The 14,248-nt window shown below is 38.4% G+C and overlaps 2 protein-coding genes across 2 annotated transcripts; one reads left to right on the top strand and one right to left on the bottom strand.

Annotated features, from left to right (window-relative positions):
- Window positions 1–293: 293 nt before the first annotated feature.
- On the bottom strand, window positions 294–1,171 carry LOC137942789 (BAG family molecular chaperone regulator 5, mitochondrial-like). Its single transcript, XM_068788528.1, has one exon. The coding sequence runs from the start codon at window positions 1,042–1,044 to the stop codon at window positions 427–429; it is 618 nt and encodes a 205-aa protein (XP_068644629.1). The 5' UTR covers window positions 1,045–1,171; the 3' UTR covers window positions 294–426.
- Window positions 1,172–7,422: 6,251 nt separating this feature from the next.
- On the top strand, window positions 7,423–7,953 carry LOC137942904 (pentatricopeptide repeat-containing protein At5g57250, mitochondrial-like). The gene has a single exon (XM_068788628.1). The coding sequence runs from the start codon at window positions 7,423–7,425 to the stop codon at window positions 7,951–7,953; it is 531 nt and encodes a 176-aa protein (XP_068644729.1).
- The last annotated feature ends 6,295 nt before the right edge of the window (window positions 7,954–14,248 follow it).

Raw genomic sequence — 14,248 nt, 5'->3', positions numbered from 1 at the left:
TGTTAAAAATGAATATGTTACTATGGAGTGGAATACTATATTAGAGTGGAATACTATGTTATTCATTGTTATAATCCTATGTTGTGAGATAGTTTTAGGCTGAACATATAAGTATTTATGTCATAAAAATATGAATTATAAATAGGACATCTTTAATATATGAATTGTGGATTTGACATCATTTAGTATATAATGTGTAAATTGACCTTAGAATAATAAACCATTATTTATTTTCTTAAAAAATGCAACTAAGAACAAACATTAAGAGATTTTCTAAATAAAGTCTTCATGTTTCACACTTCTATATACGATTTCAAGTTTTTTTTTTTCTCAACATTCTCATTCATTTGGGAGGATCTAATACTAGATACAATTTAGTACATCTATATGATCTCATATTTTATTGTTACTATCTTACCCTTCAATCTATATCATATTTACACCATCACCATCCCACCAAAGCCCGAGCCTCTCCAGACACCTGTAACCGAAGTATTCAACCTCTGGTTCTTTACCCTTGCTCTGGAGCCCTCTAACAATCTCCTCCCAGCTCGTCGGAAACCCGTCGGCAACCTCAATCCTCTCCTCGGCCACCGCGTCGAGCACCTCCTGCAAAGCGACGATTCGCCGGCTAGCTTTTCGCCTCCTCTCCCGCACCGCCGGGTCGATTCCCGGCACGGCGTCGAGCCGCAGCAACAGCGCCATGAGGCCTTCGTTCAGCCGGATCCGCTCTCGGCTGTCGCTCCGAACGGCGTCGACGGTATCCTGGCTCTGTATCAGCCGCTCGAGGCGGTCGGAGTCGGAATTCACGGCGGCAATCGTCCGGAGTAGGGCTCGGATGCGGTAGCAGCGATAGGCGCGCTGGATCTTGCCCGCGGCGGCTGAGTGGAGGGAGGCGGGGAGAGTGACGGGGATGGGGATCGGAGGGTCGAGCGGGGAGTCAACGGGGATTTCGGTGGTTTCTGTAGGGGTATTTCCGTCACTATGGGAGTAAAAGAGAGTGGAGCGATGGGAGTAAGAGAAGCGACGTCTGCCGCCTTCCATCGTTGGAGAGTGGAGACTGTAAGTGGAAGAAGACACCGCCGACCGGCAATATAATCGACTGGATGGGTCCTGCTAAAGTGCACGGGCGCGCAATGAGTGCAGAATTTACGGGTTTCGGACAAATTGAGCGGACGTGACGGCGGGTCGGCCCTTGCGTGTGCCTATCTCTGAGAACGCAGGACAATTGGCATTTAAGCGCTAAGCCTGCGCTTGGACCCGGTGTGTGGTCGGTGGATTATTGGGAAGACTTAGGGGGTTAGTCAACTCAAAGGATGAGATGATCTTCAAGTGCATAATATCCTTAAACACTTGAAGTGGTTAGTGGAGTGCAGATGAAGCTTCATCTCGATGCAGGGGATGAAAGGGTCCTTCATCTCCACGATTTAATTTTCTTCATCTCGAAGAAGGCCTTGTTTGATCTTCTTTGTGCTGAAGGATGCGCGACGCTGGTTTTTTTTCCTCTCTCTCCTCGCACCCCCCCCATCACATGTCATCATTTCTTGTTTTTTCTTCCTCTCTCCCGTACTCGCACTCTTGTCTCCCTACGCCCCTGATGTTTTGCTGCCATAAAATCGATCGGATTTTCGTCTCCGGCCACCGTCTCAGCTCCCTCTCCTCTCCGGCTTCATCTCTCGGTTTTCTCTCGGCCTCACCCTCTCTCTCGCACCCCCTCTCTCATCTCCGACCTCATTTCTCGATTTTCTCTTGGCCTCGCCCTCTCTCTCGCACCCCCTCTCTCATCTCCGTGACTCCCTCTCTTCTCTGGACTCACTATCTATCGCTTCTCTCTCTCTTATCCCTCCCGACCTCCCTTTCTTCTCTGTCTTCTCCCTCTCTTCTCCCTTTCGGCCTCCCACTCCCTTCTCTCTCTGGCTAATCTCCTTTCCCCCGAAAATACCTTTCGATTTCGTTCGATTTTCCAATTTCCATTTCGATTTTGGACATTTGGGCATCGATTGCTTAATTTCTACTTCGATTAGGCATCGATTTCCCCATTCGGCATCAATTTCACCCTTCGGCTTCAGTTTTTCCCAAATTTCAGAAGGTATGCTTAAACCCTAATTTTTTTCATTAAATTAGTGTTTTATTTGATTTAAATTTATTTTCAGTGTCTAATTGGGTTATTTGTGCATAATTGTGGGATTTAGGGTTACGGTTTAGGGTCTAAATTCTTGATTAATCTTAGGGATTATTTTTAGGGTTTGGTGCTCGGTATTTAAGGGTCCTGTAATTAGGGTTTATGGTTTATGGTTAAGGATTTAGGGTATTTTAGGGATTAGGGTTTTTAAGGTTTAGGGGGTTTAGGGTTTTTAAGGTTTTGGGGGTTTTGTGTTTTTAAGCTCTAGGGTTTTTTGGGTTTAGGGTATGGAATTAGGGTATAAGGTTTAGGGTTTAGGGCTTTTCAGGTATTAAGTTCTGGAATTAGTGTTTAGGGTTTAGAGTTTAATAGGTGATAGGGTTTAGGTTTTGATGGTTTAGGGTTTTTAAGGTTTTGGTAGTTTTGTGTTTTTAAGCTCTAGGGTTTTTTGGGTTTAGGGTTTGGAATTATGGTGTAGGGTTTAGGGTTTAGGGCTTCTAAGGTTTAGGGTACTTTGTTGTGGAATTAGTGTTTAGGGTTTAGAGTTTAGTAGGTGATCGGGTTTGGTTTTAGGGTTTGATGGTTTATGGTTTAGGTTTTATTAGGGGTTTTTTAGTCAAATTCAAACTAGGCTGAGTCGCGTACACGGGCGTCCATTAGCCAACGAAACCCGACCCCCATCACTGACGAGGTACAGTTCGTAGTGACTGCGAAGTTATACGGGGCTCTACCAGTGGTTTTCGGTGAATTTGGACTTGATATGTGTGTTTTCTCATTGTTTAGTGCATATATAGTAGTGAAAATAGTTTAATTAATTTTGAAATGTTTTAGAATAGAATGTTTTTGCCATGTAGTGAGGAGATTCAGGTGTTATACATATCCACCACATGGTATTTTCTTTTTTTGTGGTTTCAATTTAACCCTTCGACTTTGATTTTCCTCAAATTTTATAAGGTAAGTCTAAACCCTATTTTTTTTATTATTAATTTAGTGTTGTATTTGATTTGCCTTATAAACAACTACTTATGATTGATATATCCTACTTTTGATATTGTTAAGAACTTGTTGACCAATGGCATTTCAACCACTGTTCTAAGATTTTGTTTTCCAATCTTATTTTTTTGGAGTAGGAGACTTTTGAGTCCGGAGGCCTACTTGAGAATGTCTTATCAGGGCAATATTTATATCCCTATTCAGAATTTTTATATTGTTAAAAGTAAACTAGTAAAGAATTGACCCTTTTTTTTTACCATAATCACAGATTTATTCTGGTTGTTCTTACTTGCAGGTCAGGGCAATGCGGATGATGTAACAATTGCAGTATTGAAGGAGTTGACTCCTCTACAAGAGAAAGATCAATCAAGGGGAAGATTTGGAGATCAGTTCATAGGAGGAAATGGGCAAGGAACAACTAGCATGAAGAGAAACAACTATAGTTTGCAAATTTATAATGGATTTATAGTTTTTATTTGGGTGATTGTAAATTGATAGTGATATTTCATTTAATTTTGTTGTGTTTGATTATTGTATGGAGTTTATTTATAATGTTATGCAGTGTATGGAGTGTTTAGACTATTTTATGGAGTGTATAAACAATTTCATGGAGTGTTTATGGAATATATAGACAATTTTATGGAGTGTTTATGCAGGTATTATGTATATTGATTATGTCCAATTTTAAATAGAGGTTATGCCAAATTTTATACATGAATTATATACATAGATTATGCTCAATTTTAAGAAGAGGTTATGCCCAATCTTATACATGTATAATATATAGGTTATGCCTAATTTTATGTAGAGCTCATGTCCAATTTTATGTAAAATGTATACAGACAGCAACGATTGTGATGGTCTTGAGGATGTGGGTAGCCAAGTAACATGCTTTCGGAGGCAGAGTGCATTAGAATCCACAAGAGCCACACAATTTTGAGATGCCATATCGACTTCCATGTGGAACGATAAATGATGGTTGTATCTTATTACTTTTGAACATGCGTCGTTTATATGTACTAAACTTGTAACTTGATGATTTTAATATTAAAGGCACGAACTCGTTATTAGAATAATTTTTTTTAGGTTATTAATAAAGTTGTATATGTATTTATTTATTATTTTTGTTCAATTTTATTACTATATTAAACTTCATATTTAAGTTTCTGGTAAATAAAATCTAATTAAAGTATGCATTTGATTAATTAATTACTTTTAATTTTGTCAAAATATATTATTAATTAATACCATGGAAAAATCTATCTTATGTTATTAATATAATAATTTTTTATTCATTAATCATATTTATTTTTTATTTACTCTATAGTATTAGTGATTTAATAGTGGTAATTAAAATATTGTTAACTTAAACACTTGGTTTAATTAAATTTTTTTATAATTAATAAAATCAATGGTTTTAAATTTCAAAGATGAAGATGAAGATGAACTTGTCCACACTAACACCCTATTTTGAAGATTTCGAAGATGAAGATCATGTAGATGCGTAAGATGAAGATGAAGATGAAGATCAAATTTCCAGTTTGTTGACTAACCACCCCTTGTTGCCAATTTGGGGGACATGTAGAAGGCAAAGGAGGAAGAAATGCATAAATTCAAAGACACAAAATTATCTCCCTTAAGATGATTGAGTCACTCTATGCCTGTGAGAAACAACAATTTTTTTTGGTTATTTGAAGGGATAGCAAGCAAAGAGAAACAAGAACTCAAACATAGAAGAAAAATAAAGGAGAAGAGATAAACAAATACGAGCTAATACATGACAAATGATAATCCAAATTAAGAACTAAGGTTAGAGCCAATTGTTAATCTAACTCACAGACCAACTTTAGAGTACATGATTTGATACTATGTTGGAATTTGAAGGATGAAGAAGTGATAAGAGAGATTAAGGTTTATAGATCATCTCCCTCTTTTTAATTAAAATAATCTTAAAATTACTTCTACAACCTTGAAACCCATAAAATATAAGAATCTACTTTTTTTTTACGAGAAATAACTTTTCTAGAAAATAAATAAAATCTAATACTCAAACTTATATCTTCCAACAAAACTCTTGTTATGCACACAATGACATTATTAAGAGTCTAACTAATTAATTTTTTAATTTAGTTTATTTTATTTCAGTTAAAGAATTAATAGGCCACGAGGGTATTTTGTAATATTTATCTTGAACCTTGTAAGGGTGAACCCTATTTAAGGGGTAAGAGTAATGAGAAAAAACAAGTATTGATTTAGTGTAAACAAGGATTTTGAGTTATCCTCAACGAGCTCAGTGGTGTGCGTTCTCCTCAAATAACCTAGGGTTTTCAAGCTTTCCTTCGACTTGATATTCGCCTGTCTCTTCTTCCTCCATACGAATCCCTACGTCAGATCTGGGACTGTAACAACTAGTATCAGAGCTGTATAACATGGGGAATTCCAGCAATGGGGAGTTAAGAGAGTTGCTGATCAGAGGGCTGAATGCGCACGAAGAGACACAGGCAGAAAATGAGAGAAGGTTCACTTAGATCATGCAAAAGTTAGATCTAATCCCAATTATGAAGCAGAAATTCTACATACTCGAAAGGGGAATGGAAACGATGCGTGAAGGGGCTGCAGAGAGAAAGGACGCGGAGCAAAAGTCCCACGCAAGGACCCTTCTCACAGCAAGAACCAACTTTTTCTCCCTGAACAAGAGACGAAAAAATTTCCAGAGTCATCCCGATCATGGAAATCTGACATCGGGGACTCAGAAATTCTGAAATCAGAAGGGTATTCAGCACAACCCTCGTTGAAAAATCCTGATTTGGGTTCGGCTTCAACCCCCTTCTCACGGGACACAAAACGTTTCCCAGAACAGAAGACACAAAAAATTCGAGAACCCTCTGTCTCAAAAAATCCCCAAGCAGCGAAGCCCCAAAGGGCTGATGTTTGCCACTTGAAAAAGAGGGGGCTCCGTCGGACAAAATTACGGTGGGCTTTGGCTTTCGTATGACACTTCTCACTATCAATCTCGACCTCGACAGCCCAGTGGAAAACAAACTTCGAAAAAAATTGGATTCTGAAACACATTTACCCCAAGGAACCCTTACGAAATGAAAGGGGGAGCCACAAGATCAATACTATGATCTATTTAGACTTGATAATGAAAAAAAACTGTGACCAAAAGACAGAAAATCCCCTCCAAGAAAATTCCACCAAAGAATCTGAACTACTTGAAGCTGCCTCACTGAATCCATCGCCTCAAGATGCTGACGAGATTTTCAGGAAAATGAAAGAAACGGGGCTCATTCCCAATGCCGTTGCAATGATAGATGGCCTATGCAAAGATGGTTTGATTCAAGAAGCCATGAAGCTCTTTGGGTTAATGCGTGAAAAGGGTACAATCCCTGAAGTTGTAATCTATATGACTGTTGTGGAAGGCTTCTACAAGGCACTAAAGTTTGAAGATGCAAAATGGATTTTCAAGAAAATGCAGAACAATGGTATATCTCCCATTGCATTCAGCTATACGGTTTTTGTTCAAGGATTGTTTAAAGGGAAGCCGCTGCATGGGATGAATTCTATTGTTGTGGATGAACATAGTAACAGTGTGTCTATTCATAGTCATTTTTTTTCCAACAGTAACAGTCCATCTCACAACTTTGTGCTTAATTTTTTGGATGATATGTATGCTGCTAGATCATTGTTTGTCAAAATTCTTCAACGAGGTGGGAATTATGGTGATGAAATTTTGTTGGGTATTCAGGGAATGGTTGAGATAATTGTATGGGGAGTGCATTATTTTTCTGTGGTTGGGTTGGACAGTAGGACGAATTGTCCACTAGCTGCTGCTATTACATTGCAGAAAGGGGCTCCATTAGATAGACGGGTTGGCACTAATCCAGAGGAGATATTTGATGAGCACAAAAAGACTTCGTTGGGATCATCTGGGTCTACTGGTTATGACTTCCTCATTGGAGTGCTCTGCAGAGAAGGTATGGTGGAAATGGCAGCTGCCCTATTTTTTTAACTAAAAAAATGGGTTGCCATTGCATGATTTTATTTATATGAAATTGATGGATGCCAAGTTTAATGAAGGTGGTGAAGAGGGTATCTTCAAGTTGCTTCACTGGATTGAACAATTAGATTATGAGAAACTTGGTTTGTTGTATAATGATGCGATGTTTACCTTGTAATGAGGAGAAGAGGCGTACTAGTGACAACTAGTTCCTACTATTTAATCCTCAAACAAAACATAAATGGAGCTCTTCAGTTTCTAAATTATAGGGGTGAGGGAAGTTTAAGCGCTCTGACAACAATCTTGTATGCACATACCGGGCAAGGGAGAACTTGTCTTGGAAGCTGCAGAAATGGGATTGGTTTTGGATGTTATTGTCTACTCTATTGTGGTTGATGGGCTCTATAACGAAGGATGTCTTAAAGAGGTTTTAGTTCTCTGTGAGAGGATGAGAGCCAAGGGGGTCCATCCCAATATAGTTACTTATAATACAATGATTAATGGTTTGTGCCATGAGCGATGTCTAGTGCAAGCATTTAGGATGTTTGATTCATTAGAGAAAATTAATGTTCTTCCCTCTGTTGTTATATATTCAATTTTGATAGATGCTGTATGTAAAGAAAAACTCCTACAAGATGCAAATGTTGGTACTTCTAACTTAGATGGAAGGATTCAGGAGAGAAAACTGAAGGAAACTGTTGGTTTTGCAGCACTTGGGTTCTTCCACAAATTTTTTTTGTGTTGCTGTTGTGGCACTACAGAAACCAGTGCTGCCAACAATGCCACAACTGAAAACATTGTTGATAGTTCTGAGAGTAGAACCAACAGTGCCTTATGAAGTCCATGATGTTTTAAATTTTGGAGAGGCTCATGGGTTCTTCCACCAAACACAGTGTTGTTGTGCCAAGGACACAATGCTGCCAGACAGCCAAGGACACAATGCTGCTATGGCAGTGTAGAAAACAATGCAGCCCGATAGCCAAGCAAACAGTGATGTAGTGGCAGTGCTGAATGAAATAGGTGTTGTTAATTCTAGAAATCTAAATAACTCATTGGTTGTAATTGCGCAGATGCTCCAGAATATTTTTTGGTCTTTGACAACTTTAGTGTTGGGGTTGGATCGTCATGCATCCTTAGATGACACTGCTGGTTTTCCAGCCCATGTTAGCATGCGGATTTGCAGGATGCTAGCATTCTATGCTAGGTTTCCAAAAACTGTGCCAATCAGAACCGTGAAACAACAAGGTTCTCCTAGCCCTATATACAAGCTAGCATCGATGACATAAGACTTGGCGTTGGATTAGATTCGATGACCGCAAATTCTATGACATGGGAAGGCTCAATCCACCCTAAGCTAGAGAATTTCCAGCAAACTCCATATTTTCGTCCTCTGGATATTACTTCTGAATATGTTCCTCATCGAATTGGTGTCACCAGGCAAGATCAAGACCACTTTGTTGTTCTCTCCCATAACCAAACTGCTACAACAACTACATAAGTGGCTACAAAGATCATTGACACTAAAAATTAGGGGGACAAAAATGTTGTGCTTTCTATTGATGATGACTGCCTTCATAATGCATTTGTGTACATCTTGAATAATCAAAACTTAATGTTAGAGTTTTTGCTATGTGGCTCTACTCGATAACATTTTTTCACCAGTTCTTTGTTTGCATTTTTTGATTTTGTGGAATTCACCCCTTTGGCAGTTGATCATTGGAAGGTGGGTGTCGTATTAATACTATATTAATTTTCAAAACTCTATGGATTTAGTTCATGGAGTAAAAGAGAGAGAACTCATTGAGAGAAATAAGAGGAAGAAAATGTTATGGACTTATATCCTAACCCTTCCCCTGAAACTAAATTTATAGATTAATCAAACTACAGTATCACAATTATACCCCTGGAACTTAAACCTAATTACATCAATCATGATTATCCAAATCTACATAAATCAAGGAAAGATAAATCAATTACATTAATCTAGGAAGATTTGCCAAATCTTCCAACTCATGGGATAACGATTCCAACTCATGCCAAATCTTTCAACTCATGTGATAAGGATTCCAACTCATGAGATGATTCATCATACCATCTCATGTGATCATGGTGGGTCCCACTAGCTCGTGTGATCATGGTAGATCCATATCTTATGGGCGTGGGCCCATCTTCCAACACTCTTGGATATGTAAGACTTCCTTGGTCGTATGGGTTTGGTCTCATCTTTCAACACTCCCTCTTAGACTGGGGATGAGAAAACATCATGAACTCCTAACTTGCTGCAAATGGTGTATAAGATCTTCTCATATAAAATGACAGTCTTCCATATATTTGAACAATCCCTCTCACGCTGGTGGTATCTTCCATGAGGCCCAACTGACATAAAATAAGTGAGAGTAAAATCACTCTAAATCGTATGACATTGTTCTATACTCCAATCATAACCCATGCAAGATGTAGGACCCATGAAATCATCCAATGTGAGTATATGCACCAAATAATATGTTGACCAAGGAATACTCTTCCAATACTTCAAAATAATAATCTAATCGAAGATAAAGAATCAAGTTATGCCAAGTGAAATAGTAAACCAATATAGCCGAGTTGCTGGAGGAATCGGCATAGAACTTGGGTCCTGGACCCATATACCAAGGCAAAAAAGACAAGTGGACCGAGTCAAGTTGACCCGGCCGAGTTGACTTGGTCATGAACAGAATCAATAACTAGCCTCGGGTTGTTGGTTAACTCGGCCGGCCCGGGTTGGGTCAGAATAGGCGCTGCCCGGCGCGAGACTCAGCAGAACCATCGCTGGATTAATTTTGGCAAATCAAATTTGGAAACAACGTTTCTTCTTGCTCACAATGCCGAACAGAAAACCAGAGAACCAGGGAGGTATAGTCGCAGCAAGATTACTCGGAGGATTCTGGGGTCGTCGTCCCAGGCAACAACAACGTCATCTTCGGCAGAAACACAACCTCGGCATAACGGCAAGGCAACACCGGGAACCAGCGAGAATTACGGCAAATCAGCCAAGTTGATTCGTCGTCCAGAAACGGCAACACAAGCTGGTGGGGTCAATCAGCCAGCGTCTTTAGCCTCCAAAAACGGAAACCCAACTGGTGTAGTCCGGCTGATTAAAACCATGACTTGGCGGGTTTAATGAAACGGAAGCAGTCTTTGTCTTCCCCGCATATTAAATGAAAAAACAATCACATCTCTCCCATCGAGCAGAAACAGGAACAGAGCTTCCAAAGATGGCAAGCGGCAATTACAGGAACAACAGTAACTTCCAGGATTGAAAAATAATAAACAGGCTGGATCAAGCCAGCCACAATCTGCCAACTAAGCTCCGCCCGAGAAAAATCCAGCGGAGAGCTTCTAGAAAAAGAAAAAAAATCTAGCGGAGAGCTTTCCGAAATTAGAACCAGGAATCTTCTTCCGCAAATAATTTTCCGAGATAAACAACGTCCAGCCAACATCCAGTGTTTAACAGAAACTGCCTCTGGAGAAGCAGAAACGGCAGATATGGCCACGTTTCCGGTTTTGTTGCAGCAGATTCCAGATCGAAGCAGCAGCTTTGCAACCACTAAGATGATTTGAGTAGAATCCGTTAATAGTTGGCATGATCTATGGCGTTTGGGTTCGAAGAAATTTTTGAAGATAGAGGAGGCTTCGGCTGAGGACAAGGTAGTAGAGAGTAAGACGGAGCCAGACCCATCTTCCCACTGCTGGTTAACCCGCAGAGACAGAAATAAACAGTCCGGTTTGGCTGGCGGCGGCCTCTTAGGCCGGTTGTGGCCCAGAGTTCAAAGGGTTAATGCATTGCTGGCTACTGATGGATTTTCTTTGCATCTACTCACCATGGATGTCGTAACTATGAACTTCTCCAAATCTTAGTAAAACAGAACATCAGTTCAAGAAACTCCAGCATTACTGTTGGATCAAGAGTACTAGATGAAGATAAAGAAATACTTATATAGAGGCACATGATTTCCCTAAGCCCGTTGATGAACAGCTTCAGCTGCGCTATTTTAAGGGGACTTCGGGCCAAAGGCAGTTAAGTGCCCACGATGGAACGAGCGCTGAACAAGGTCTTACGGACAGAGTAGCAGCAGAAAAAATCAAAACATGAAGTTTTAACTATGAAAAATGAATCGTCAATATGAAAAGGAAAAAAGAAAAAAATGGGTTTATCGAATCCTGAAAAACATTGTTACAACTCCTGAAAATCAATACTATGATACATGTTGATTTTCATGACTCCATGGATTTAACTCATGAAAAAAGGAAGGGTTATGAACTTATATCCTAACCATTACCTTGAAGCTCAATTTATAGATTAATCAAACTATAATATTATAATTATGCCACTGGAACTTAACCTGATTACACCAATCATGATTATTCAAATCTACATAAATCAAAGGAAGATAAATCAATTATATTAATCTAGGAAGATTTGCCAAATCTTCCAACTCATGTTATAAGGATTCCAGCTTGTGTGATGACTCATCATGCCACCTCACGTGATCATGGTGGGTCCCACCAGCTCGTGTGATCATGGTGGGTCTATATCTTATGGGCTTGGGCACATCTTCCAACACTCTTGGATATGTGGGTCTTCCTGGTTGTGTGGGCTTGGGCCCTTCCTCCAACACATTGTATTTTGGAGTCTAGTTCTCAAAATTTTGTTTATGATGATAATGGTAAAAAATGGGATAGTTTACTTAGATGACCTTTCTAAGTTAAATAATTACATATTGGGTGTTGGACATAGAGCCATACACTAACCAGTTACTACATCACTATATAATGTGGTATGTCTATAGCACATAGGATGAGTGACCACTTGATTGGAGAATTGGGTATTATGCCCATGGTCTTGATCACCTTAACTTTTGTATGAGATATGTAACTCTTTTAGAGTGAAAATGATTGCATGGATCGATTACATCATGTATTTAACCATTGCTGAATTCATATTTTCTAAAACGTTGGGAGATTTTTACTCTAAGAGAAAGTCATCATAGGGACAAAAACATAATTTTGAGATAAATGAATAAACATGGAAAATTATAGACTATACTAAAACTTATGGATCTTATGATTCTCATTATATTTTTATGTATAGATATTTAAAAAAAATTGTGAAAATTATTTTTTAAACAATATTATATTTAAAACATCATGAGATTAGGGTATATTGAACCCCATTTGTTGGGAGTCATATTTGGGATCAAACTTAGTTGTTGGGGGACCCCCTTAACTAGCTATAGTTTGAGTTTAAGTGAGAAGTTGAGATAGAGGAGGAATTGTTGTTAGAGTTAATATGATTATGGTCCACTGAACTCTATACAAGTGAATGCCAAGGAGGTCATACTAATAATTGAATAAACTCTACCTTGTCTTGTGAGAGAGAGACCTACCATCAAGGAGTAGTTTCCAATGAGGATTGATGGACTTCAAAGAGATTTCTACAAAAAGATAAGTTTTACAACTATTTTCTTTTTCAAATCTAGAAATTTTGATTAATTCATGAAATTTTAGACTTATTACTAGGAAAATAGTTGGTATTATTAATAAGGTTTATTATAATTTATCATTTGAAATAGTCTATGGGACAATTTTTTAATAGGGTCATCCTGCAACCCCGTCTTCTCAAAATGAGGTCTTGAGCATAGAGCACATTCCCAACATAATGCACTATTGGTTGAACTAGCTTTATATTAGTCGTGGTTGTGATTTGCTATTGAGGTACCAAGTATGGTTGATGTTGACCACCATCATTCCTAAGTGGTCCAACCAAACTTTAGACGGTAGTTTTGGCCTACATGGTATCTCAAGAGGGGGAGTGTGTGAGTGTGTATAGGGGGGAGGATGGATTAAAACTCAAGTGTTTGTGGTGCAATTCGAAGTAAGCAATTATGAAAAACTAATATCAAATGCATGCAACCATAAAGGAAGGCAAGATATCTTGTAATTAATGTTCTCCTTGTAATCATCACCCACCAAGAATCTTGTTGGGGAAAAAAATCACTACTTTTGCTCTAGTAACCAAAATTACGAAAAAGAAATTAACCAGCTCTCTATAGAATTTAGGACTTCTTCATATTGATCTCAAGCCAAAGAGGGAGATGAGAAGGAGAAGTAGAGGAAGAAAAGAAGAGACGAAGAGAGAAAAGAGAGAGAGATTAGAGATCAGATTCAAAAAGAAGGGAGATGAGAGTTTGGACAAGATTGAGAAGTGAGGACAAAACTTAATGTTCTACCTCTTAGCCAAGGGCCTCTATTTATAGTTTTTCCAATGCCTTAGGGCTACAACATTACAAGAGAAAAGACATAAATAGACAAGTAATTGTATCTTCATGCCATCTTTATGAAAAGTCTTCTTATTCACCAAAATGTCATTTCTTGAACGTGTGGGCTTAAGCCCATCTTCTAGAGAGAAAACATCATAAATACCTAGGTTGCTACATATAAAAGATAAGATCTTAGACGTAACTGGTTTAGTAAGAATATCTGCTACTTGCTCTTATGATGAAACATATTTGAAGGAGATTATACCTGTTTGAAATTTCTCCCGTTTAAAGTTGTAGTCTACCTCAATGTGTTTGGTCATTTCATGGAAGATTATATTCAAAGTGATATGAATACATGCTTAGCTATTACAATATAGACTTATAGAACCTCCTTTATAAAATCCGAATTTGGTAAGAAGGGACCTGATCCATAGAAGTTTAATGACTGTGTGAGCCATAACCCTGTATTATACTTTTGCACTAGATTTCACTACCACATTTTGTTTCTTGCTTCTCTATGTAACCAGGTTCCCTCCAACAAAAGTGGAATATCCTAAAGTGGACTTCTTATCATCAGGTGATCTAGCCCAATCTGTATTTGAGAAGCTTTCTGTTATATACGTAATAACATTAATATTTAATTATTTTTATTTAATTTATATTATTTTATTTCAGTTTTAGGCCATATGGGTATTTTTAGAATATTTTATTTATAAAAATATTTTTATAATATTTTATCTTAAACCCGTGAACCCTATTTCAGGTAAGAATAATTTCGGAGTGAAAACGCCGCACTCTGCGCTGATCTTAAGGACATCAGGGAGATTAATCTTC

The sequence above is a fragment of the Aristolochia californica genome, unplaced genomic scaffold, assembly GCF_029961685.1.
Source record: "Aristolochia californica isolate CCGP_79_NKW_82.1479 unplaced genomic scaffold, dmAriCali1.0.hap1 SCAF_10, whole genome shotgun sequence".
NCBI lineage: Eukaryota > Viridiplantae > Streptophyta > Magnoliopsida > Piperales > Aristolochiaceae > Aristolochia > Aristolochia californica.
Note: the sequence above shows the minus strand (reverse complement) of the source record. Positions and strands in the feature narration are given on the sequence as shown.